General features: G+C 40.6%; 1 protein-coding gene across 4 annotated transcripts in view; it reads right to left on the bottom strand.

Moving 5' to 3' along the window:
- Nucleotides 1-24286, bottom strand: part of DICER1 (dicer 1, ribonuclease III) — a 55710-nt gene that overhangs the window by 7040 nt on the left and 24384 nt on the right. Inside the window, exons 11-28 of one of the 4 annotated variants that reach the window (XM_081172062.1) lie at nucleotides 24106-24238; nucleotides 22887-23129; nucleotides 21727-21881; nucleotides 19260-19392; nucleotides 18422-18497; nucleotides 17079-17218; nucleotides 15800-15979; nucleotides 14413-14626; nucleotides 13433-13586; nucleotides 12773-12955; nucleotides 11924-12029; nucleotides 11272-11447; nucleotides 9328-10108; nucleotides 7917-8072; nucleotides 2022-2904; nucleotides 1625-1893; nucleotides 869-1031; nucleotides 701-776 (exon numbers count right to left, since the gene is read on the bottom strand). In XM_081172062.1, coding sequence (XP_081028188.1) covers nucleotides 701-776; nucleotides 869-1031; nucleotides 1625-1893; nucleotides 2022-2904; nucleotides 7917-8072; nucleotides 9328-10108; nucleotides 11272-11447; nucleotides 11924-12029; nucleotides 12773-12955; nucleotides 13433-13586; nucleotides 14413-14626; nucleotides 15800-15979; nucleotides 17079-17218; nucleotides 18422-18497; nucleotides 19260-19392; nucleotides 21727-21881; nucleotides 22887-23129; nucleotides 24106-24238 — 4221 coding nt within the window. Of the gene's footprint in view, nucleotides 1-700; nucleotides 777-868; nucleotides 1032-1624; nucleotides 1894-2021; nucleotides 2905-7916; nucleotides 8073-9327; nucleotides 10109-11271; nucleotides 11448-11923; nucleotides 12030-12772; nucleotides 12956-13432; nucleotides 13587-14412; nucleotides 14627-15799; nucleotides 15980-17078; nucleotides 17219-18421; nucleotides 18498-19259; nucleotides 19393-21726; nucleotides 21882-22886; nucleotides 23130-24105; nucleotides 24239-24286 lie in introns of those variants that run through there. The other 3 variants (XM_081172063.1, XM_081172064.1, XR_014002474.1) reach the window with 3 other exon arrangements.

Here is a 24286-nt window from a genome sequence, read left to right as displayed (position 1 = left end):
TTCCGGAAGAATAACCATGTTAATCTGAAACAGTGTACGGTCCTGTGAAACACAATTTATTGCAACATGAGCTTTTGTAGAAGCAACAGCCTGCTGCAGGGATGCATGAAGTATAAAGACATTGTGTACATATACAGACATGCATCCAGTGGGAGGAAACAAAAACCCTTCACATACTTCAAATGGAAGCAAAAGTGTAGCTGGAAGTTCGTTACTGTTTTTCCTCAGTTTTGAGATTTCTTTTCCAGAAGAGTATGTCATTAAAATTATTACAAGAACACTGGGTGGCATCCAGCTAAGCAGTTCTACTAGCAGACGCACTTCTAACTGTGCAGCAGAACACCCCACTCCTTCTCCCCTCCGGTCCCTAAATCTGCTCCAAAGTACTGGAGGAAACCCTAGAACATATTAAAGGGGTGTACAGCAAGAGGAGGAGGTCCACTGTTAGGCCAAAAAAAGAAAAGCTTGTGCCAGCAGAGCTGTTTAGCTAGACATCACATATTACTATTAACTCAATTTCTTACCTGCCCTTCAATATAAGGTCACGAACAGTTTTAAAATGCAGCAATTTTAAAATACAGGGGTTTTTTCAATAATACAAATATAATTCCTATTATACAGTAAAACACAATTATAATCCATTGCAAGGTGCATGACTTCAGGAATATTTTACAGAAATATTAAGCAGATTAATTCTTACCTAAATTTAGCTGTCTCTGGCTCCATTTCCAGCAGCTCTCGTACTGGGGAACGGGGCACATTTGCAGAGAATTTCTCTGTGATTAAGAACAACAACACCATGTTTGTAAACCCTCTTAACGACAAACAATGAATTACTGAACATTTCTTCTGAGAGCTCCAATGTTACCTATTAATGGCCTCATCATTGGATAGTACACTTGCCAAACCATTTCAAGAGACATTCCACTATCCATGTAAATGGCACCAGCGAGTGACTCAAATATATCCCCCATGGCCTTTGGTACTTCTATGTCCTCCTCTTTTTCTTCATCTTCTTCAGATCTTCGGAGCTAAAGCAAATACCAAAACAAAACTGTGTTACAAAATTGTTTTTCTGTTCTTACAGCTGTGAAGAAATGTTTGAGTGATGCCTGTTGAAGTCTGAGAAGCAAGAGGGTGACTAAGATATCAGTGACTGGGAACAGGCTTCAGTGTCCCCCACTCCCAACTAAATAAACCTCCAAGAATTATATGCAAAATTGTAGCATTATGCAAAAGAGAAATGGTGTAAATATGCTCCATTTAAGTAATTTATACTGGTCTCAGAACACTGTTTTTATTGGCACAGAATTTGAATTACTTGGCTACAAAGTTTAATTTAAAAAATAAATACAAATGCAACACACAGCCCTGGTCATAGGGTCAGTAGTTCACAATAATTCTGAAGTAGTGTGACAAAAGTCCTTGCTTGTATGCAGCACAGACAAGGATGAAATTTAGAATGCAGCCAGAATCCAATAACTAGTTGCTATTCACAATGTCCTATTCAGTAGAAAGCCTCTACTTGATCTTGCCATGTTGTGCTAGATGTTTAAATTCTTCAATATAAACTCACACTAAAATGAGCTTCAACACACGCAAATGATTTTCCAGTGCCACTAACCTCGGAATCCATTCCTTGCATTTCGTTTTTTTCCATCTGAAACTGCACAAAGTCATCAATAACATGAAACAGCTCGGGAGAGACAGCTTTGAAGTATTTGTGGTAATCGTACTTTACAGCCAATGAGGCAAAGATGGTGTTGTTAACAAGAGCAGATCGCAGGTCTGTTAGAACTCCAGGAGAGTGCTGCCGTGGGTCTTCGTAAAGGTGCTTGGTTATGAGGTAGTCCAAAATTGCATCTCCCAGGAATTCCAACCGCTGGTAACAATCTTAACACACAAGGGTTGAGGGATTGGCAAGAAATAGATAGCAATATAATTAACAATCCTCCCAAATAATCTGCATCTCTTAAGACATGTAAGCTTAATGCAAAAAGGGGATTTTTCACATGACTTACCAGTAATGGTGTTGTAATGATAGGAGGCATGAGTAAATGCCTGAAGTAGATAAGCCTTATTCTTAAAACTGTAGCTAATTTTCTTCTCGAAGTTTTCAAAGCCAGATATAAGGTGATGTAAGGTTCGCTCAGCATCTGGATGATCAAACATACATCTTGGAGGAATCTTTAAACAGCCATACATCAAGTCTTTATACAGAGAAGACTCTTGATTGGCTAGAGAGGCAGAAACACAGATTGCTGAAGAATGTTTCTGCTGGTGGTTAAAATGCTCTCTGTAGGAATACAGAGCACTCTCCCAATCAGTTTTCTTAATAACCGGAAGCACTTTTAGCCCCAGTGAACAGAGGAAAAGCTGGGCAGCTCTTTCACCGCAGCTGGTCAGATAGCAGCCCAGAAGGGCTTCCACACAGTCTGCAATGCTTTTGTCAGCAATGCATTGTTCCGTATGTAAGTCATAGGAGATGGACTGTTTTCCAGCATCAATACCACAATTTTCCTCTGATGGATTCCAGAAACCCACTACAAAGTCATCCTCTTCAACAGCCTTGCTAGGGTCTAGATAGCACATTGCATCCCAGGAGCTGTAATCAAAATCATCAAAATCTGATGCAAACTGGACATTAGTCAAGGTTGATTTTTTGGGTGCTTTCCATTCATAACTGTTATCAGTGGGTGAAAATGGGGAAAGGGATATTTTCTTCACAAATGCTCCAGAACCCATTAACATATTGTCAATGAATTTGATATGCTCCTGATCGTATTCCATAAAGTCATCCTCAAAGTCAGCTTCCTCCTTGGGTACTCGCCACATTAAGTCGTCGTCATTGTCATCGTCATAATCATCATCAAGTTTTCCATTAGACATCAATCCCTCTTTTGCCTGAAAGTAGGAAAAAAATAAAACAGGAAGGGCCACTTAGTTTAATTACAAAAATAATTCCACAGCATCACAATAAAATGGTTATGGACAGTATTAACTATGCCTTCCTTCCTTCCTTCCTTCCTTCCTTCCTTTCTTTCTTTCTTTCTTTCTTTCTTTCTTTCTTTCTTTCTCTCTCTCCTACATTAGATCTAAATACATTATTATTTATGCTGTCCAAGAACTATAGATGCCTGAACCACCTAGAAACAATGCTAGGCATTGGGAGACACTGTTCTACAGTGTTTTCAGTCCTTTTTGGAAAGTTTGTCTCAGAATGTGGCACAGCAAAACTACAGAGAAAACAGAAATCTCTATTATCTTGGACTACTGCAATTATATTGTGCTTAAGCAGGAAAATGTCAATTTCTCACTTTAGTAAATAGAGCTTTTTGCAAATCAGTGAGAAGCCGATTTGCTCAGCATGAATGAAACCAGTTTAGACTATTGTTAAATTATATCTATAAACAGATGCAAGAGCTGTAGACCAAATATTTTAAGCAGGGGTTGACACTGATGTAAACAATTACTCGGATAGTACTGAAACACCATGCTAGGAATTTGATAGCTTGGTAAATGCCATAGGTTTAAAGAAAGTTTTAGCTTTCAGATACATATTATATTTGGGGTGGGGGGGGATCACAACAAATTGTGATTTTTTTTTAGTTTTAATACATAACATTTTGGATATTCTGCCAACACATCAATTATGATTTAGGACAAGAATGATACTGTATTCAAATCTGCAAAGTAAACGAAGCTAAGACTGAAATACATCCAAACAGAAACAAGCCATTTCCTTTCCAATGCGCTCTCGTTTTTACAATAGAGTAAGAAGAGACAATGAGGGACATCCAATTGTGCCTGTGAACCAGTAATATGAATGGACAATTGAACATTGGGTTTTCTCATCCCTGCAGTCCCTTGTATACCTCCCAAATCTGCTTTGGATGGTTAGGTGACCTGAGCAATAGGCCTGGGCAACATATCAATAAAAGGTAAAGGTAAAGGACCCCTGGACGGTTAAGTCCAGTCAGCTATGGGGTTGCAGCGCTCATCTCGCTTTCAGGCCGAGGGAGCCAGTGTTTGTCCGCAGACAGCTTTCCGGCTCATGCGGCTAGCATGACTAAACTGCTACTGGCACAAAGGAATATTGGACTTTTTCGTCAACACAGTGTGCGCAGCGACTGGAGCATAGAAATAAAAGGCTGTCCGCAATATTTTTGCTTATTTTTATTTTCGAAAACGTAACAGTCAAAAGCTGCAAGCTATCACCAGTCCTCACCAGCAGCTTACAAAACATTTGATCAACTTAAATACAATTTCAAATAATCAATTATCCTATCACATCCCTTCCTGCATCTGGTGCAGAAAGTAACTCCCCTTTCTAATTAGGGAAAAAGTCAAGAGACCACAGGTGTGCAGCTAAGTAGGTCAAACTGCAAACATACACCTGTGAGCTTCAATTAACCAACCCCGTTCCTGCGTAGCATCATTGACCACTTTAAGATAAAGAAAAACCAACATGAAACACTGTGACGGAAACCAGAGTGCAGGGAAACACCGTTTACCTTCCTGCCACAGCAGTACCTATTTATCTACTTGCACTGGTTGGCAGGAGCTGGGACAGAGCAACGGGAGCTCACTCCGCTGCAGGGATTCGAACCACCGACCTTTTGATCGGCGAGCCCAAAGAGGCTCAGTGCTTTAGACCACAGCGCCAGGATTGGTATGAGGAGCAGACCACGATGTCAGCTTCGCTGAGTAGTATATCACTGGTGAAACTGCCACTGCTCCTAAGTCCCTCTGCTAGCAACTTCCTCCAGCAAGCGTTGCTAGCAGAGGGACTCAGGACAGGAGCAGTGGCGGTTTCACCAGCAATATATCTGCCCTCATACTGCGTAGAGAGAGAAAAAAGCTGCATTGGTGAGGTGCCGATACAGCTTGTTCCCCCCTCTGCATCTTTTAACTGGTCGGCTGAGGAGTATGCGGTTGCTGCCCCCTTCAGCCGAACAGTTAAAGGATCCCCCAGCCCGGCGCTGGCTCCCCCACGAGTGGGAAGAGCACCGGGGACGGGGAGCCCTCCCCACCCTCGGCAGAGGGCAAAGGATCCCCGCTGCTTTCCCCTCTCATGCACGAGCAGGAAGAGCACTGGGGATGGCTCAGCTGGGCATCAGGAACCCTCATCACAGGCTCCTGACTGCAATAGTGAGGCAAGAGGACAAGTTTTCTTATGGATCAGTAACTGGTTAAAGAACATTTTCACAATGGTGGGAATCAGTGGATTATCACAATGATATTTACTAGGGTTAGTGTTATTTTAACGTGCTCATGAGCAATGAGGAGTCGTGTGAGTGCTGAGATGGTCAAGTTTGTGGATGACACCAAGCTATTCAGGAGGTGAAAACTGAAGAGTTCCAAAGAGCTCTTCCAAACAATCAAAGACGATCAAGTTTAATGTAAGTGTAGAATAACTCCCATCTTGCAGCAAAAACATCAACTGACAGGACCTTAAAAGGCTGTGACTATGAAAGAGATGCTACGTCTTGATGGATGAAGAAGATGCCAATGTAGAAAATAGTGACAAGGAAAATAATAATGTTAGGGATCAATTTTAGCATAGTCACATTTGAAATATACCAAACATAGCCTGATATTGTTGGACTACAACTACCATCACCCCTTACCATTGGCCAAGATGACATCTCTCTCTCTCTCTCTCTCTCTCTCTCTCTCACACACACACACACACACACACACACACGGAAAGACAGTTCTGATTTGGCTATCTCAAAATTCCCAGATTTTTTATTATTATTGCAGAGTGAGTGAACAAGACTCAGACGGACAGAACAGCTTCTTCCCTTTTTTCCTGAGGAATTCCCACAATCAGTGCATTCAATCTATACAGCTAGAGTGTAATGGATTCCCTGTGTGCTAGTGCTTGTCTTATCCGTATACCTTCAAGTGTTTCATGGTGTTGGCAGAAACATTCCCCACCTTCATGTCACCCTCTCAATTTGTGTACCTTCCCTTTCTATAACAGCTTACATGCTGCTAAGAGATTATAACATACAAACTATATTACATGTTATGTGCACAAGCTATATCATTAAAACCATTCCATTTTAAGAGCATAATAAAATAATACTGTTTGAAGTGAGTATACTTGAAACGTTTTACTCTACAATAAATATTTCACAGTGCAAACATTAACAGTCTTTCAGTGTGCCCTCTGGTGGCTCTGTAGTCAAAATATGAATTTCAGAAAACTGATGAGCTCAAATAAAGCATTATTTGCTTTTTTGAATCAAAATATGATTTTTTTATGGAGGAAAGCTAATCATAAAGTGAAGGACCACTGTAGTCCCCCCCTATTGAGCTGTTTTATATGAATATTGAAAAAGAAATAATAAAATACAAACAAGGCTATTATTCAGGAAGTTATATCACCAATGAATCAGTAGAAGTCTAGCAATCTTTCTAGCAATTTGACATCTGATTATTTTTACCAGTCAATATTCTTTACTCAACAGTGAAACAATTCATAGTACTAGACACATCTGGACTTTGTCCAAACACTATCTGTGTCAGTGTTTCCAGTAAATTGAGCGATGGCTTCAGAACCCCAGTAAATCCCACTAGGCAGTGACAGTTTTGGCAAAGCAAGACAAATATTAGTTCAGATCTATGTTTTTGATCCTTAATGAAGATTTAATGAATGTTAATGAGCTAACAGTCCCATTGCAAAATGCCAGCAAGATGACACCCCGCACTGAAAGCACTACAAGTAAAACCTTTACTTTTGTACTCCCTGGGATAAACACGCCAGCCACAATATAATGCAAGTCGCATATGAACCAAGCATAAGAAAAGATAAATGTAAACTCACAGCTTTCCTTACATCCCCTCTTGGAAGGAGAAGAGGATTGCTTAGGTCCAGTAAGCAACATGCAAATCTGTACATGCAGTCTTACAAATATTTCCATGCATATTTATATATCTGTAGAAGCAAATAATTACTGCTCCTGAGAGGAGGGGAGAAGCATGTGAACCTGAGGATACTGACTGGTAGTTAACGTAACACCAAACCATGGTGGGGGCTACATCTGAACCACCTTGTGTTTGACACTGCAGCAAGTGCATGGGGCAGAGAGGGGTTCTTAAAAGACAACCCTCTGCCGTGAGACATAGTAAAAGCTGCATACACACATCTTTAACCCAGACAATCTTGCTCGTTTGGTCACATGAGGCTGGAATTGCTGAAAACACATTCTTTATCAATTTCCATAATAGGTGCTAGCACCAAGGTAAAAAGGCCATCTAGATTTTAAAAAACCCTTATTTTTCATGAGTATTCATGTTCATTCATAGCAAAGAGATAAATGTTCCTGAGGGACATTAGGAGTTTCCTAACAGCACGCCAAGGAAAATATTGACAGTATATTTTCACTGCAAGTATTTCTGTTCTTTTCCACTTTATTAGTGAACCAATTTCCACAAATTGCCCTTTGTTAGTACTCCAACATCACTTTGCTCCCTATTTTTATTAATTAAAGCAGTGGTTTAAGAGGAGTTAAACACAAAGATGTAGTAGGTGATATTCTGCTGAAGTATGATAAGAAGCAGAAACCCCATTTGCCTGTTTCACTTGTAATGATATACTTATACACCAAGACATTCCATTTTACATGAAGAAGAAGAAGAAGAAGAGTTTGGATTTGATATCCCGCCTTTCACTCCCCTTCAGGAGTCTCAAAGCGGCTAACAATCTCCTTTCCCTTCCTCCCCCACAACAAACACTCTGTGAGGTGAGTGGGGCTGAGAGACTTCAAAGAAGTGTGACTGGCCCAAGGTCACCCAGCAGCTGCATGTGGAGGAGCGGAGACGCGAACCCGGTTCCCCAGATTAGGAGACTACCGCTCTTAACCACTACACCACACTGGCTCTCATGTATTTCAACAAAGGCTTACCATTTCATCTTTTTCCCATTTGTCTGTATTACTCTTGTCTTGGTTTACTATGTAACCAGGAGGAAGCCAGTTGACAGGTGGGTCAAAAATAGATACCACCATGCGACTAGGAAGCCCTTTCTTTTTTCCAAGACGATACAAGTTACAATTGCTGACCTTTAAAGAAAAAGAATTTATTATAATCTATAGGCAATCAATAATTCTGAGAACACAGTAAACACAAACTTTGATTTAAAACTTCCATTTATAAGCTTAATTTTGTGGTAAATTCCCCCATATATCTCAAAACCACAGCATTTAAATACACACACACACCCCTCCATAATTGTTATCTAACTATGCTCAGATATGGGCTGTTACCTACTATTCGTGGTTTATCCAAAAAAAGTTAATATACAGTCCGTGTGAAGGACAAGGAATTAGGACAAAACAAAGCTGCTCTTAAGTTTAGGGTGACATGATATAAGACAAAATCCCATGCTCCTAATATTTGCATTGTATCTTTTATTGAAATCAGGAACAGTAAGCTATCATGTTTCACACTCGAATCAAAAAGAAAAACTCTTGGTGAACAAGGATATTGTAGAAATGGGAAAGGTTGAGGAAAGGGCAGCCAAAACGATCAAGGGGCTGGAGCAATTTACCCATGAGGGTTTACAGCATCTGGGGATTTTTAGCTTAGGGAAAAGAAGGAGAGTAAGGGACACAACTGAGGTGTGTGAAATTATGTATGGTGTGGAGAAAGCGGATAGATAAAAGTCTATTTCCCTCTCTAGTTCTAATCTAAGAATTTGGGCAATCCCTAATCATGCAAATCACTGTGTGAAGTGCTTCTGCAGATTGGGGTGAGCAACAAGGGGTGGGGTGGGGGAAGTTTAAAGGGAGGGAGAGTTGTTCAGGTGTGGGGAAAGGTCAGCTGCCCCTAGTCAGATATATTCAGCCGTCCCTTCTCAGTGATGATAAAGCTGCTTGCCTTTAGAAATCCCTATTAATTTATACTAGCATTGGTTATATAACATTCAAAAGCTGCCTTGTGGAGTCAGACCACTGGGTCTATCTAGTTAAATACTGTCTACACTGACTGGCAGCTGATCTCCAGGTTTTTGTCTCTCCCAAGGTAGAAATGCTAGGGATTGAAATGTAGGAATTTTTGCATGAAAAAAGGTGTTCTTCCACTGAGCTATGGTCCTTCCACACAGCATATTTCTATCCTGCCCTTCATCCCAGGATCACAGGGTGGTTTATAAAACCACAAAAATACTTAAATCATGCTAACAAACAAATAAATCCAGTGGCTGAAGTTCTTAAGAAATCTGTGCATTACAGTGCTACTGGCATACCCATCCATTTCCATCCTGTATGTGGACTTATTATTTTTGGAACAGTTAAGGATCATGGAAGTATTACTCACTTTTTTGCTTCTCATATACGACAGGCGTCCCTCATGAGCATCGGGGTAAGTGCAAAACAAATATGTAGTGATGGCATGCTTTAGAAATGAATCACCAAGCATTTCAAGACGCTCCAGATTAAATCCATCGCTAGCATTTGAGAGAGTCAAAGCCTGAAGAATGAGACCAGGGTTTGGGCCAAGGGTTTTTGAGGAGTATCCCTTGGAAGGGCTTGTTACAGAATCCATTCTTTCCTTTGAAAGATCACAAGCATCTGAAGCACTGGTGTTCAGGGCCATTCTGGGACATCCATCTGAGGTAGATTTGTTAGCATTTCCATCAAGATATTTATTACTCAGTAGAGTACATTCATTGCTGGGCTTGAGCTGGTTCTCACTGTTGTATAAATTCTGAATAGGATACGAGGTAGTTGGTTGTACAGGTATTTCCTGCCTGGAGTAATTTAGCTGATTTCCTTGGCAAAAGTCTCGGCTAGCTAAGTCAAAATTGCCGTTGGCAAGATTTTTATTGTAAGAAACACCATTAACTGTTGCCAGTTCTACCGAGACGTCATTTTGGAGTTTACTAGGTGACTCAATCAATGTTCTGTTGCTCACAGACATTTGGTCATGCTTATCTGCAGAAGAGGTTTTATTAGCACCTTGATATGCAGCATTTTCAGGGACTACAATTGCGCTGTGCTTAAAATAATTTTCATTCTCTGCTACAGAAGAGCTAGAAGCAGAGATGAAGGATTTGCTGTCAATAGACTTCTTCCACCCAAAGTCCAGGTTAGGATATCTGTAAAATAAATTAACTGATTAATCATGTGTACACATACATGTAGATAGATGCTGATGTGATTATTATTTTTTACTGCAAATGTTAATTATCTGAAAGCATTTTAATTGATTTTGTTTTTACTGATAATGTTAACTGTTCTTGTAAACAGTTTAGAGGTTTTATGACAATCAAGCAGTATATAAATTTTGTTAGCTAAATAAATAAGGCACAGGGCCACAACGTTGGTGCTTTCCATCTACCTACAACAATCACACACCCAAATAGCACAAACTGAAAACTGCTTTGAGAACTCACATTCCAAGTCAGCTCCTGAACAGGAATTGAGCCACTCCTAGTAGCAAAAGAGGAAGATCCCACTCATAGGAGCCAACTTCTAGGGGCTAATGACCCTCCCCCCCATAAAATATTTGAGGTGGGCAGACCCCCGCAAAATTGATGGGCATTGTGATTCAAATGGTGTGTGTATGCTGCATCTTGTGATTATGTGGGGCGGGGCTTACCTCCCCCCACCCCAATTTTTTATTCAAGTTGGCACCCCTGATCCCGCTGTAACACTTCATTATGCTGGGCAGTGGGCATAGTGTAACAGTTTGATATCTATATTTTTTGATAGATGCTGGTTATAAAATACGAAGAACCACAAGCGGAACAATGTAGTTGCTTGCACTGTTCTACAAATACGTGAGCCACATGCTACTATAAGAACTCTGAAACTAAGTGCCTAAATTAGTTCCCTGCCACCCAATTCCTTTTCCTTCTGCCATGCCTTTTAGATGAATGATAAAGTCTGGGATTAGGAATAGTCTTTTTATTGATCCTGGTAAGCTGCTCTGGAAGACTTTTTTGGTGGATGCATGGGATAAAAATCCTTCAAAGACACAACTACAGACGAAGAGTCTGCATAGTGCTATAAGAGGCATGCTATATAATATATATCATGCTTGCGCATCGAGAGCATTATGTTTGAATTCAGCTTCAATTATTGCACAACATATTAGGCGTGAGGTGTATAAATAGCCCTTCCATGAGCAGAAGATGGTTTCTACATATGGAAGGCACACCTTTGGCAAATGAGAAGCTACCAGAGGACATAGCAATGGCAAAATGTCAGACTACTATACAACATAACTTTATAGAGATTAACTACAGTATTCCAATACCTGAAATCTGAAGGAAGTGACTTAACTCCTACACCAGCATCAATGGCGGTTTGGGATCTGAGTTCCTCAGCTGTCAAAAGGCAGTGAAGACGATAAAGAATGCTGGGGAGGCAAACTGCTTTTCTCCACAGCGATGCTGGAATAGGATGGATAGCACAGAGTTCTGGAACCAGAATCTTTAATAAAGAATAAAATTTGCCTTTAGTCTCTCGATATTTCAGAGCACAGGTGGCAACCCACAGTTTAAGGGCCTGATTTCCCACCAAGGTTTTATTTCTACCCCCCTTCCCTTCCCCAAGACCAAACTAATTTTGGCAACAGCAGCCAAAAGGGAAAGGAAAAAAAGGAGAATATTCAGCACTGGGAAGGATAAAAGCCCAACACCTTGATAGAGTTGCAGATTCCCACCCTACCCTCCACTCATCAGATCGAACATTTGATGAGTTTGGAGTGGGAAACAGCCTCTCTTCAGACAATCTAAGTGGAGGAGTGCATACCTTGGAGGGGGGACGTGCAAAAACGTGCGTGAGGTGCAGCCTCCAGAGGGTTGGGGCAAAAGTGAATACAGTCCTCAGACCAAAAGTGGTTAGTCAGCCCATTTTAGGGTACTAAAGAGGTGCTGAACACCATAAAATAGGAAATTTGTCATTACCTGTTTGTTCTGTAGACTTTCCCACTTAGCTTTCCTCTTCTCAGCACTACTCAGTGGAAGAGCTTTCCCCTTCTGATTCAGATGACGAGGAGTCAAAAGATTAAGTCTAAAGAGAAAATGGGAAGGGCTGTTCTTTAAAACATGCAGTATAACTTTGCATTTCACCCTGGAAGGTGGTGCAAGGAAAAATGAGGAAAAGCTTGATTAAAAGATGTTAAAACCAGGGATGTGGGAAAATAATATTAGATATGTTACCAGACTTTGAGAAATTATTTTTGTTTCCCTTGAAATTCCCCAGATATTTCTCCTGAGCAGGAACCACCAAATGCATTTCAGGTAAAAACTACCGTATTTTTTGCTCTATAAGACTCATTTTTTCCCTCCTAAAAAGGGGAAATGTGTGTCCGTCTTATGGAGCGAATGCAGGCTGTGCAGCTATCCCAGAAGCCAGAACAGCAAGAGGATATGCTGCTTTCACTGTGCAGCGATCCCTCTTACTGTTCTGGCTTCTGAGATTCAGAATATTTTTTTTCTTGTTTTCCTCCTTCCAAAACTAGGTGCGTCTTGTGGTCTGGTGCATCTTATAGAGCGAAAAATATGGTAATTTCAACTCTATTTAACAAGTGGGGCCTGCAGCAAAATATTGCAGCACGGAGAGCAGCTGTTCTGGATTCCAAGCATTACATTCTATTCTTCCCCTTCCCATATCTCTCTCTCCCCACCCTCTCTCAAACATACGGCATTCTGCAGCCATTTTTTTCCACTTCTGCAAACCTTGAGAGATCCCATGTTGACTATATTGAAACAATACAAATTAGAACTATTTTAAGCTATCAAAACCCTCTTTACCTTGAAGATGTGTGGTCCACATCCAGCAATGGCTGGTTGAGATTGGTCAGGTCAAGGTTATACTTGGTTTTATAATATTCAGCAAAAGTTTCATATTCTGGGGAAGGAAATTTGCTCAGTGGAGTAAGATCTGTGTAGACATCAGCAACATAAAATCGATGAGGCTGATCAAAATTTCGATACCTAGACAGAAGCAGATATTTGGGTTGCAATGTCAAATGTTCTGCTGAACAGGTTCCCTAACATGACCTGAAGTTATACATCAGAAAAGAAGTCCTACTATACAACCACAAGCAAGTCCAAAATAAAATATAAGTTATTTCCATTAATGCTGAGTGGAATGACTGGATTTATCAAAATAGTTAAGCACTGGCCAGGACACAAAGGGCTACTCTGGGCACATCCAGTAATCTGTGCCAATGATAATTTTATTGGTTTTAATTTTATTTTTTTATTTCATTAACCATATTATTTTTTACTCTCCTGCATATCAGGAGGTGAGCTACTGTAAGCCAGGGTTAAGAATCTTTAACTATGTTTATATCTATGAAGTATTAGCAGCTGACAAATACTGGTCTCTCTCTCTCTCTCTCTCTCTCTCTCTCTCTCTCTCTCTCTCACACACACACACACACACACACACACACACAGTATAATCACCTTGGAATGATAACTGCATCCTGGTAATCTTCTAATTTAAAAATAAAAGGTGTCTCTTTTGTATACTGTGTACTGGGAATGCCTGTACGTGCTTCAGATTTTTCAATATCTTCCATAAATTTAAAATCAATGTCCAAAGTGCTGGAGCCATCAACTTGAAAGAAAGAAAATGTATTTGTTTTAGCTGTCAGAACAGATTTTTTTAAAAAAAACAAACCCCCTTGTGTACATTCCCAATCATCATCCATTTAACTATTGTAGCAAAACCTACTAAGTCTTAATGCTGCAATAGATCTGTTAGTATCACAGGACTCTTGCTGAACTATAGTTGTAATCCACAGCATCTGGAGGGCATTCTGCAGCCCACAACTTCTAAGAGAGCACCAAGCTGGTTATCCCTGCTGTATTATATACCTCTGATGTAATTCCAACTATAACCATTACCCTTTTCTCAAACTGTGAATCTAAAATAAACAGAACAATTCACTGGATACAAAGAAGAATAGAAATTAGCCAATGCAAACATATTCTGCACAGGAGTGCCTGAAGTGATGTAAGGGGTAGCTTCTACAACAGTTCTAAATATCCTGTTTTGAAGTGCAAGTGGAAGAACAAAGCTGGATTTATTTCATTTTTCTTGTACAATGCCCCTCACTTAAGCAGAAAACCCCTTCTGCATGCAGATGGATCCAACCCATTGTATAGAAAAAAACTCCCAGGTTGTGGAATTCCCTACCCATAGAGGTGTGCCTGGCACCTTCACTATACAGCTTTCAACGAACTCTCAAAAATACTTCTTTACCCTGTCCTTTGATACCTAAGGTGTGTGTTTTCAAGACCCACCCACAAAGTATAATTTGTTTTAACTGTTTTTAATAATGATTTTTAAATTTCCACTGGACCTTCTGGGATGCATAATAATAATAATAATGACAATAACGATAATAGCAAATTAATATTTACAACAGTCTTCTCCTCACCAACATTAAGAGGTAGAACACAATAGGCTGAATCAGCATCGGTAGGTCTGAATTCTAGTGCAGGTTTCTCAAGCCGAAGAATGTGAGAGAAAATGTACTGGTGAAGTCTTGTGATCAACTCAAGCATTTGTAAAGACAAAGTGAATCCTGATTTTTTTAGCTCAATAGATATGGTCACTTCTCCCGAGCGGGTATACACAGGAAAGTGAGGAATCTGAGTGAAGAAAGGGGGGGAAAGACAAGTCAACATGAGATTGTTCCAACAAAGAACTGGCCAAAGTGCTAATGTGCAACTACTTATGCATAGTTTTTCTACCTGAAGACAAATGACTGGAATCTCATAACCACAGTAATACTTCTGGATTGAGACTGGCTGAGTGGTGAAGAGAACTGATGCACAGAAATGTCTCTCCAAGAATCTCTAAATTCAAATGGATTCTGGAAGGGTATGTGTGGCTTTGAGATTTTGGGGAAAACTTTTTTTTAATTGCTTGGCATATCACTTGGTAGGGCTAAGCCCTGGGTACCTAATGGACCAGCCTCCACTGACTTTAATCATGAAGTAGGAGAAATGAAGAGTGGAAATAATGCAACAAGCTAAAATACCAAAATTCATTAAGCACCATTAATTGCTTGTAGTCATGTTTCAAAGGTATCCTCTCAGCTAACAATATAAACTAAATAAGTTGGGGGCGGGGAGGCTCAGTCGAGCATACCTATAAATCCACCGCCTGGGATGTGAATGGCTCAGTGGTCTAAACCACTGAGCCCCTTGGGCTTGCCGATCAGAAGATCAGCAGCTTGAATCTGTGCAATGGGATGAGCTCCCGTTGCTCTGTCCCAGTTTCTGCCAACCTAGCAGTTTGAAAGCACACCAGTGCAAGTAGATAAATAGGTACCACTGCAGAGGGAAGGTAAACAGCGTTTCCGTGCACTCTGCCACTCGTCATGGTGTCCTGTTCTGCCAAAAAAGGTTTAGTCATGCTGGCCACATGACCTGGAAAACTGTCTGTGGACAAATACTGGCTCCCTTGGTCTGAAAAGCAAGATGAGTGCCGCACCCCAGTCTCCTTTGACTGGACTTAACCATCCAGGGGTTCTTTACCTTTAATAAATCTACCACTGTCTGTTTCCAAGTCATTTTTATAAGATACAAAAGCCACTGGATTGCGACATGGAAAGCCACAGATACCAAAAAGCCCTGAGCTACTGCTTTGAAAGGATAAATTATGCTGGAATGATTGAGGCAACTCTTTGTAGTGAGCTAAAATGAAATGATTTAAGTTTGTTTCATGAATATGAATGAGTGATGTGGCACAATGACCTGCTTCCAAATCTGCCACATCTCAAAGCAGACTAGATAAGACTACAAGCACAAATTTACTACCTGAGGTATAGGTTTGGCTGTCAGTATTCCAAAACATCTTGCAGTATCTTCAGGAGGATATAGCTTTCGCCGCCTGAAGTTGAGCTCATCAGGTAGAGGGGTAGTTAATACCATTCCAATTACATAAAGGTAACAGGGTTGGTCAGGTTTGGGATAACTATCCGTCAAACATTCTGGAATCTATAGGTATAGGATAAATTGAATTTATTTTTAAAATAAAAAGTTCCCTTATGAATTACTTTTGTGCTTATTTTTTTACTTATTAATTTATCTTTGTACACAAGTAGTTTAAAATGGAAAAGACATCAGGATAAAGGAACACATTTCAGTGTGCATTCTGAGTGTAAGCAAAACAAGAAGATCAGAATCTCTGCTCCACAACGTGCATAATTTCTACCCTTACAAGTGTTCTGCCACAACAACAGTAAAATAATAAATCCGCAAATAAGAGTGCAGCAGTATGGAACAAATAATTCATGGAGTGAACTCTAGCCTACAAAATGCACATGATCCAATAAGCTGGTGAATCTTTGCAAGGACTCTGGCTGCACACGGGGGCATAAAAAGCAGTGTATGAATACACTTGTTCTTGTAATAAAGTAGTTCATTAAGCAACCGTTTAAAAGATGGAATTGTTAAGAGTTAAAGGCTAAGTGACTTTACTACACCATAAAACTTATGGGTAGGACTGTAGCGTAGTGCTAGAGCACCTATTTTGCACACCAGAAGTCAGAGCATCATTCTCTGGCTTTCTGAGGACTTTCACACAGGCACTAATTAGTCCTACATCTACTTGGCTTAAGTAAGAATGCTGCAACATGCGCCATCAACCATGTCTTGTATCACACAAGCAAAAACCTGAAGTAGCAGCCTGCCTTTCTTTACTCTGCTGTCGTTTAAATATTAAAAAGTACTATACATTCTTAAATGAAGCAAAAAGTATTAATTTTCCACAATGTCAGATTGGCGTCCACAACATAAAACTTTATACAGAATTATTTCCTCCCTCAATCTCCTTCTCCACCCGCCACCCCCCAGATCTGAATGGAAAAAGTCTGTCTTAGCCTATGTGATCATAGTATCCATTACTCCGTGGTAGAGTATCAAGACTCCTTTCCCCAAACATATGGGAATTATTGTTTGCAAAACATTCCTGTAGGACCTTGGGGTTAGTCTATTCATATCCTGCCTCTGCTATGCAACTTAGAAGAATCTTAAGTAAACATGGTTCAACACCACAGCACAGTCACACATAGTGAGGGCACAGAACTATACTAACAGCTTTAGGGTAGCATTGCCTTCGTTTTGTAGAGCCTGGCCTTCCTGGAACACTGGTTTCTTCTTCATCATGCAAATCAAGTTCCTCCTCATATTTCACTGTCTCTTTCCCAACAGGCATCAAGTGATCATCCAGTTCACCTAAAATGCATTGATAAAGAACAAGTTATAAATCCAATTTTATTTCATAAAATGTGGAAATATCTATCCCTTCAGGGCCGGGGGAACTTTTATAAGACCTATGATAAAAATGTTGAGGAACTGTGACATTTCAGTGAACTCAGTAACAAAGCATCAGCAGTCAATCCACATGCACCTTATATTCATTGCCAATGAAAGGTCTTAAATTCCTCAGTTGTTTAAGGCAATGTTGTTTTTTGGTTGCTTTTTTAAAAACCTTTCCAAGTACATGCAAAAGAATTAAAAATAATCCTTTGTTGGAAGTGACAGGGAACTTAATTTCCTGCACCAATGGCTTGGTGAAAGCTGCCTAAATTTAAATAACCGACGAAAAGCTTTTAAACGTTCTCAGATGCTACACTATTTTTGTTAAATGCTATTGTTTAGAGACCAATCTATAACACTTAGCATCTAAAAGTAATATATTCAGCATGATCCTATTCATGTTTACTCAGAAGGAAGTCCCACCAAGTTCATTGGGCTTTATTTCCAATACACGTTTGCATTATTCCCAAACATATTGACTGGGATCCAGACTTGTGAAGGTGGAATTCCACTCAAGCAAATGGCATGGCCTCTCCTCTTGACGATAACCCCAATAGTCTCAAAAAAGCTGCAACAGCTGGCAAAAATGGGGTGGGGTAGGAGAGTTATAATTATGTTTAGTTGTATATATTAAAAATGTAACAACATCTATAAAAATCAATAAAAAATATTTACTACAACAACAAAAATGCTGCAGAGGATCTGAAGAGCTTCCGTAACAGCGGGGGCGAGAAGAGAGGAGTTTCAACTTGTGGAAAGAATTGGGGGAAATCAAGCTGAAATACCTTACAAGTGACCCTCACGAGTTAGGGGTGGGCACATGGGGGCTGCATAAAGGAGGAGGTGGGAAACTGGCATTGTATGAGTGGCCTTCCACTCACATGTTTTTGGCTCCAAATCCTATTTCCCTGCAGCCAATGATGTATCAGTTATATAATCAAATATATATATATCTGGAGGAAGTGTTCCCAAATTTCTGTTGTGCTTTCCACAGTTGCATGAAATGTTTTTGGCAGCAAATATGTAGGCGTTGACAAGCATATCAATAAAAAAGTACAAAATTGTATCCTTTAGGTTTTCATGACTAAATAAATGTTCCTCGCTTTCAAATATGCTTACCAATCTTATGCAATTTTTCACAGCAAATAAGAGCAACAACTCTCTCTGCCAATCTTGTACAATTCATTGGAGGACCCTAGAAATAAAATTTGAACCAATTGTATTAAAGGAAGCATATGTTCTCATACTCATGTGTGTGTGTGTGTGTGTGTGTGTGCGTGTGTGTGTGCGCGCGCGCGCACACACACACACACACACACACAGCTCCTATGCAAAGGACACCTTAAATAATAATAAAATCACATTAAAAACACATGACCCTAAATAGAATAGATAAAAATTTGATTACCAGCACAAGTTGTTAATTTTTTCTCATGCAGCAGCAAATAAGATACATGGGATCTTACTGTATAATAAATACCAAACCACAGATGATTAGTGAACACAGAACATGAAGGAATAATGTATTTTCCTTTAGATTCCAAAAGCTCTGTGCTGAGACAGCTGCTAACAGAAACTGGGCCCGGACCCAGCTCAATGAAGCACTTCCTATGCAATTTCCAATGAGTTCATTCATGTCTTAATATGCTAGTCTAGTCAGGATGATGAAAAAGATTAAGATTATCTTTTCTCACTTCCTATTTTGGGCTCTATGCTCTACAGGGTTTAGAACAGTCAACTGTGCCCCATTTGATAGTTTTAGCTGATGCAGCATAATTCGCTGCTTGCACCAATTATCGAGCTTATGGCAAATCCATGGGATCAAGCTGCCAAGCAGAACAGGGCTGCAAAATAAGCACTACAGCAAAGCGTTATCTTAAACCAGTGCCAATGGAAAAAAGTAGAACTTTGAACATATTCCAAGCATAAAGTAACCAAAATAAACTGAAATACTTACAACTATTGATGCTCGTAGAGGAGAATTGATAGGTAGATAAAGAGTTGAATAAAATGTGTTATCAGGCAGTTCTCTAGTTTTACACTTGGGAGCTAGATGAGTAAACGGGTCACTTGGCAGTCTAGCACAGTACCTATGTAACACAAGATTAAAGATAATTAAGTTATTCTAGGAAAGAGCCATGCCACTGAAGAATTTAAAATAATGCATTGGGTTTACTCTGGGAAGGGGAAAGTGAGCATCACGTGCTAGCCCTGCTTCCAACATCCCTGCAGCTGCTCCACCTCTGATCTTTTTGAAAAGTCTACAGGAAACCTGAATGTTCAGCTGAACACAGTTGCAAACTGCCTCATAATCAGAAAGGTTCCTGGTCATGTGAAGGCTGAATGTACTTATAAGCCCCCTCAGAACTCCTTGCTAAACAAGGAAAGGTCAGGGATTTAGTGGAAATTTTTAAAATCAGATACTAGAAATGAATGGGGAAGGAGGAGCCAATATGTTAAAAGTCAAGGCTCAGAGTCGTCAACTGGAATCACTGTTAAGGAATGAACAGTAATAACTATCTGACAGCCATCGAGCAGGAACAAATTGGGCTTAAGGGCAGAGAAGTTCTAATATACAGTGAGAATGATTAATTCAGTTGTTAAAGCTTAGGTAAACTGGATTCTCTGCTTAAAATTTCAGTTAAAAATGAGATTTAGTAGAACATTTGTACACCAGAAAGTGTTACAGAAATAAACAGTGTCCTAAGAGTAGGGGGGGGACGCAGGTGGCGCTGTGGGTTAAACCACAGAGCCTAGGACTTGCCAATCAGAAGGTCATGGTTTGAATCCCCGCGACGGGGTGAGCTCCCATTGCTTGGTCCTTGCTCCTGCCAACCTAGCAGTTCGAAAGCACGTGAAAGTGCAAGTAGATAAATAGGTACCACTCCAGCATTTCCGTAAATGGCATTTCCGTGTGCTGCTCTGGTTCGCCAGAAGCGGCTTAGTCATGTTGGCCACATGACACGGAAGCTGTACGCCGGCTCCATCGGCCAATAAAGCGAGATAAGCGCCGCAACCCCAGAGTCGGCCACAACTGGACCTAATGGTCAGGGGTCCCTTTACCTTTAAGAGTAAGGGAGCACCATGCATGGGTAAGGTGGGTGAAAGGCAGTGATTAATCAAATTTGAGGTCTGTCCACTGTCTGCAGCCAGAAAGGATCCTGCCAGCAGAACTTCCACCCACTAGTGCTTGACTCTAACTCCAACCCAGCACAAAGGGGTTTTGGGTTGCTGTGTAAGACGTACACTGGTCAGCATTTACAGTGGTGCCTCGCAAGACGAAATTAATTCGTTCCGCAAGTCACTTCGTCTTGCGAGTTTTTCGTCTTGCAATGCATGGTTTCCCATAGGAATGCATTGAAAATCAATTAATGCGTTCCTAGGGAAACCGCCTTCAGACCAGGTCCGGGGACAGTCTGAAGGCTGGGGGGGGGGGGACAAGGGCTTTTCTTCCCACCCCTAGCATTTTAAAAAACCCCGGGACAGCGGAGGACTTCTCCGCTGTCCGGGGCGATTTAAAAGCCCCTGGGAAGGCAGGCAGGGGGGGACAAAGACTTTTGCCCCCTGCCAGCCTTCAGAAGAGGTCCTGGACCTCTTCTGAAGGCGGGCGGGGGGCGAAAGTCTTTGCTCCCCCCCGCATGCCTTCAAAAGCCCTCCGGGACAGGCAGGCAGGGGGGAGCAAAGACTTTCGCCCCCCGCCCGCCTTCAGAAGGTGTTCCCTCCCCGCCGCCCGGCTTCGGAACGATGCTCCGAAGCCGGGCGGCGGGGGCAGGTGTTCCCTCCCCGCCGCCCGGCTTCGGAGAATCGTTCCGAAGCCCGGCGGCGGCGAGAGGAGGCGTTCCCGCCCCGCCGCCCGGCTTAGGAGGAGGTCCGAGGACAGTGGGGAAGACGCGCTGCGCTTCCCCGCTGTCCCGGATATTTCCCTATGGGCTGTCGTCTTGCGAAGCAAGCCCATAGGGAAATTCGTCTTGCGAAGCGCCTCCAAAACAGAAAACCCTTTCGTCTAGCGGGTTTTCCGTCTTGCGAGGCGTTCGTCTTGCGAGGTACCACTGTATTTATGCCAGTGAGCCATGCTAAGTGGAAGATAACATAGCAAGAAAGCAGGGTAACTGGTATAATTAGTTGCTTCCCTAAGGGGAACAATTTCAAGTTCACGGAACAATACTTGTTGATCCTTATAGGAGGATTTAAAACATAAGCAGATTCTTCTGTACCATTAAAACATTCTTCCGCACGAGTATCCTAATAATGATATAAATCAATATTTTTAAAGATGTGATTGCCTTATTCTTTTAATAAAGGGAAACCATAGCACTACCAGAACAATTTCCTCAGATCTAAAGACAGTTCCCCTCAGGCTAAAGCAGGCTGTATTAGAAATTCAGCAAATTATGTCAAAATTGAAACACCAATAAATTTCATACCTATTAATGTGCCCAATAGCAGTGTTTATTGTGACTCTCGGACCGCCGTCTTCTGGTCTTAGCACATATGGTGGGAATATATCATCGTCATCTATAATGGGTTCATTTTCGGTTTCACTAGTATCCACAGACTTCGAGCATTTGTTCCTCAGGATCTTTAAAATATACATATGACAGTGATGATAATTCTATGTAACTCAGAACTGATCTATGTATTTTGCAAAGTTTAATGTCTATTTCCTGTTCTCCATGCATTTCGACACCTCTTAAAATATAGCCAAATTTTGCAATATCAATTGGTTTCCAATATCAAGAAGCTGGATTCTGTCTATACAATTAGACATGATTTTGAATCAAGACGGCAGACTAAACCTTTCAAAACTGCAATGATTTTTCCCCAGACGCTTAAATAATTCAGTATAAGAATGTGGGGGAATGAAGAGAGAAGCTACCTAGAGCTGTATTAAGCAGCTGTGGCTAAGCCCTAGCCTATGTTACAACCTCCTCATACTGTATACAAAAGCTACTGACTAGCTCCAATAACTGATTTGCCACTTTTAGCTACCCACACCACCTTTAAAGAGGGCACTTGCCCTGGGCATCACAAATGGAAGGGGCTGAATCAGTATTGGCCAACAGTACATTTTGTGGGAAATTTGCAACCTGTTACAGGGTGTAGTGAAAACAGAAATGGAGGTGGAAGTCTCAAATGAATGTTCATACCTGGAATACCTAAATTAAGGAAAGAGGGGGGGGGGAGTCTTCCATCCTTTTACTCATCTGCTATGTAGTAGGCCTGGGGGAAAAGGCTGGCCAGATCCTTTTTCAGACCCTGAGGCACCCAGGGACTGAATTTTTATTTAACCCACCCCTCACACTTTACTCACTAGGCCCCTTCCTGCAGCTTTTCCAACCCATCCAAACAATTGATATTCAAACCTTCTGCCCTAGTCACTTCCTCCTATCATTTTTCAAGGCATAATTTTCAATTAAGCTTGGATTCTCAAGTCTCCAGCCCTTAAGTCTTCTTCAGCCCAGGTTCACCATATTTATTCTAAGAACAGTGTTTTGATTGGGGCCAAGCACCCTTTCCCCCATTTTTATTGCTGCTTGAGTGTCTAGCAATTTTTATTTGTTACTCATTCTCTTTTGCCACATACCTTCTCAATTGCCTTGTATGTTTTAAGATCTTCTTCAAAACATTTGATTTTGTCTGAATCTGCTAACATGATGTAATTCGAGATAGGTGCCCTGGCCCTTCCTTTGGACTGCACATAGGAACGATATTCTGTGGGCAAATCAAAACGAACCACCAAATTGCATTTTGGTATGTCAACACCCTCTTCTACAATACTAGTTGCAATTAGTAAGTTGGTCTCGTGTGCTCGAAATTTTCTAAGTACCTACAAAAGCAACCAAGAAGATACATATCTAAGACCAATCAGTTATTAAATCATCAGCTTGACAAAAGTTTAATACATACTTCAGAATTCAATAATCAAGTGTACAAATTTGTTCACAAGCCATCAGTTAGCAAAGACAGGTTTTAACCAGAAAAATAATTTTGTAATTAGAAAAACAGCTTACTAGAAAAAAGTGGGATTTGAATACTTTCAGCTCTTCTTCATACTAACAAGGTAAATATTGTAACAGCCCTAGAAGCAAACCACTATTTTTATCACCACAGAGGCCTTTGATAGAAACCCACTGGTTTTGAAGTCTTTGATGCAGACAATGGAAATCAGATCACACAGCAACTATGGTCTTACGGGGGTGGCGGACACTAAAGAATTCCATGATGTTGTCTGTTCTATTCCTTCTTAAATACAGGTATTATTCACCTTTGAAAGCAGGCTGGCACACTTTTGCCAAAGTGTAAAACTAAAGCCCGTTACATTTTTCTGGGGAGGAGGGACCCAGTCTGTTAAATTTTATCGCTGCTTTTAGAAAAAAATATGATTTTGTTTTAAAAGTTGCATTTTTCTTTACATTTCATTTTGTGTGTGTCACTCACACAAAAAGAACTAAAACTATCAGTATTTCAGAAACAGGGCATTTACAGTACCTTCACAGAGACTACAAATCTGATATCAAAGTAACATTTTGAAAAATAGCTAAAGTTTTAAACCAGGAATAACATTTTTCATTCTGTAGTATTCAGCATAAACCTTAGCGCATAAGCAGTACAATTTCAGCCAGCTGTTGTTTGTCATTTTTGTTTTAAAATTCAGGTTTGCTTCAGAAACTCATGTGCTTCTACATACTGATCTATAAGAACTATGCAGAATTTGTAAGATGCAGAATCTCTGGACTTTGCAAAGGTTCTAAAGGTTAAGCAACTATACAGCATTTTTGTACAATTATTTTCATTAAAGTTACCTCTTCCTGCTTTCGGAATTCTACTTCCATCTGTTTACTACGGGGCTGATTCTTTCCAATGCCATGTCCAGTTATAAAATTGCTGCTGATGTAAGCCAGCTCTGGGTCTTGTTTGCCAGCTTCTTTTATCAACCTAAACACATTATACACATTTTGGAAGTAGTTGAGAAAATAGTTGAGA

This window comes from Podarcis bocagei (assembly GCF_964188305.1).
Source record: "Podarcis bocagei genome assembly, chromosome: 1".
Classification (NCBI taxonomy): Eukaryota; Metazoa; Chordata; class Lepidosauria; order Squamata; family Lacertidae; genus Podarcis; species Podarcis bocagei.
The sequence above is the reverse complement of the archived record's forward strand: the minus strand, read 5'-3'. Positions and strand labels throughout refer to the sequence as shown.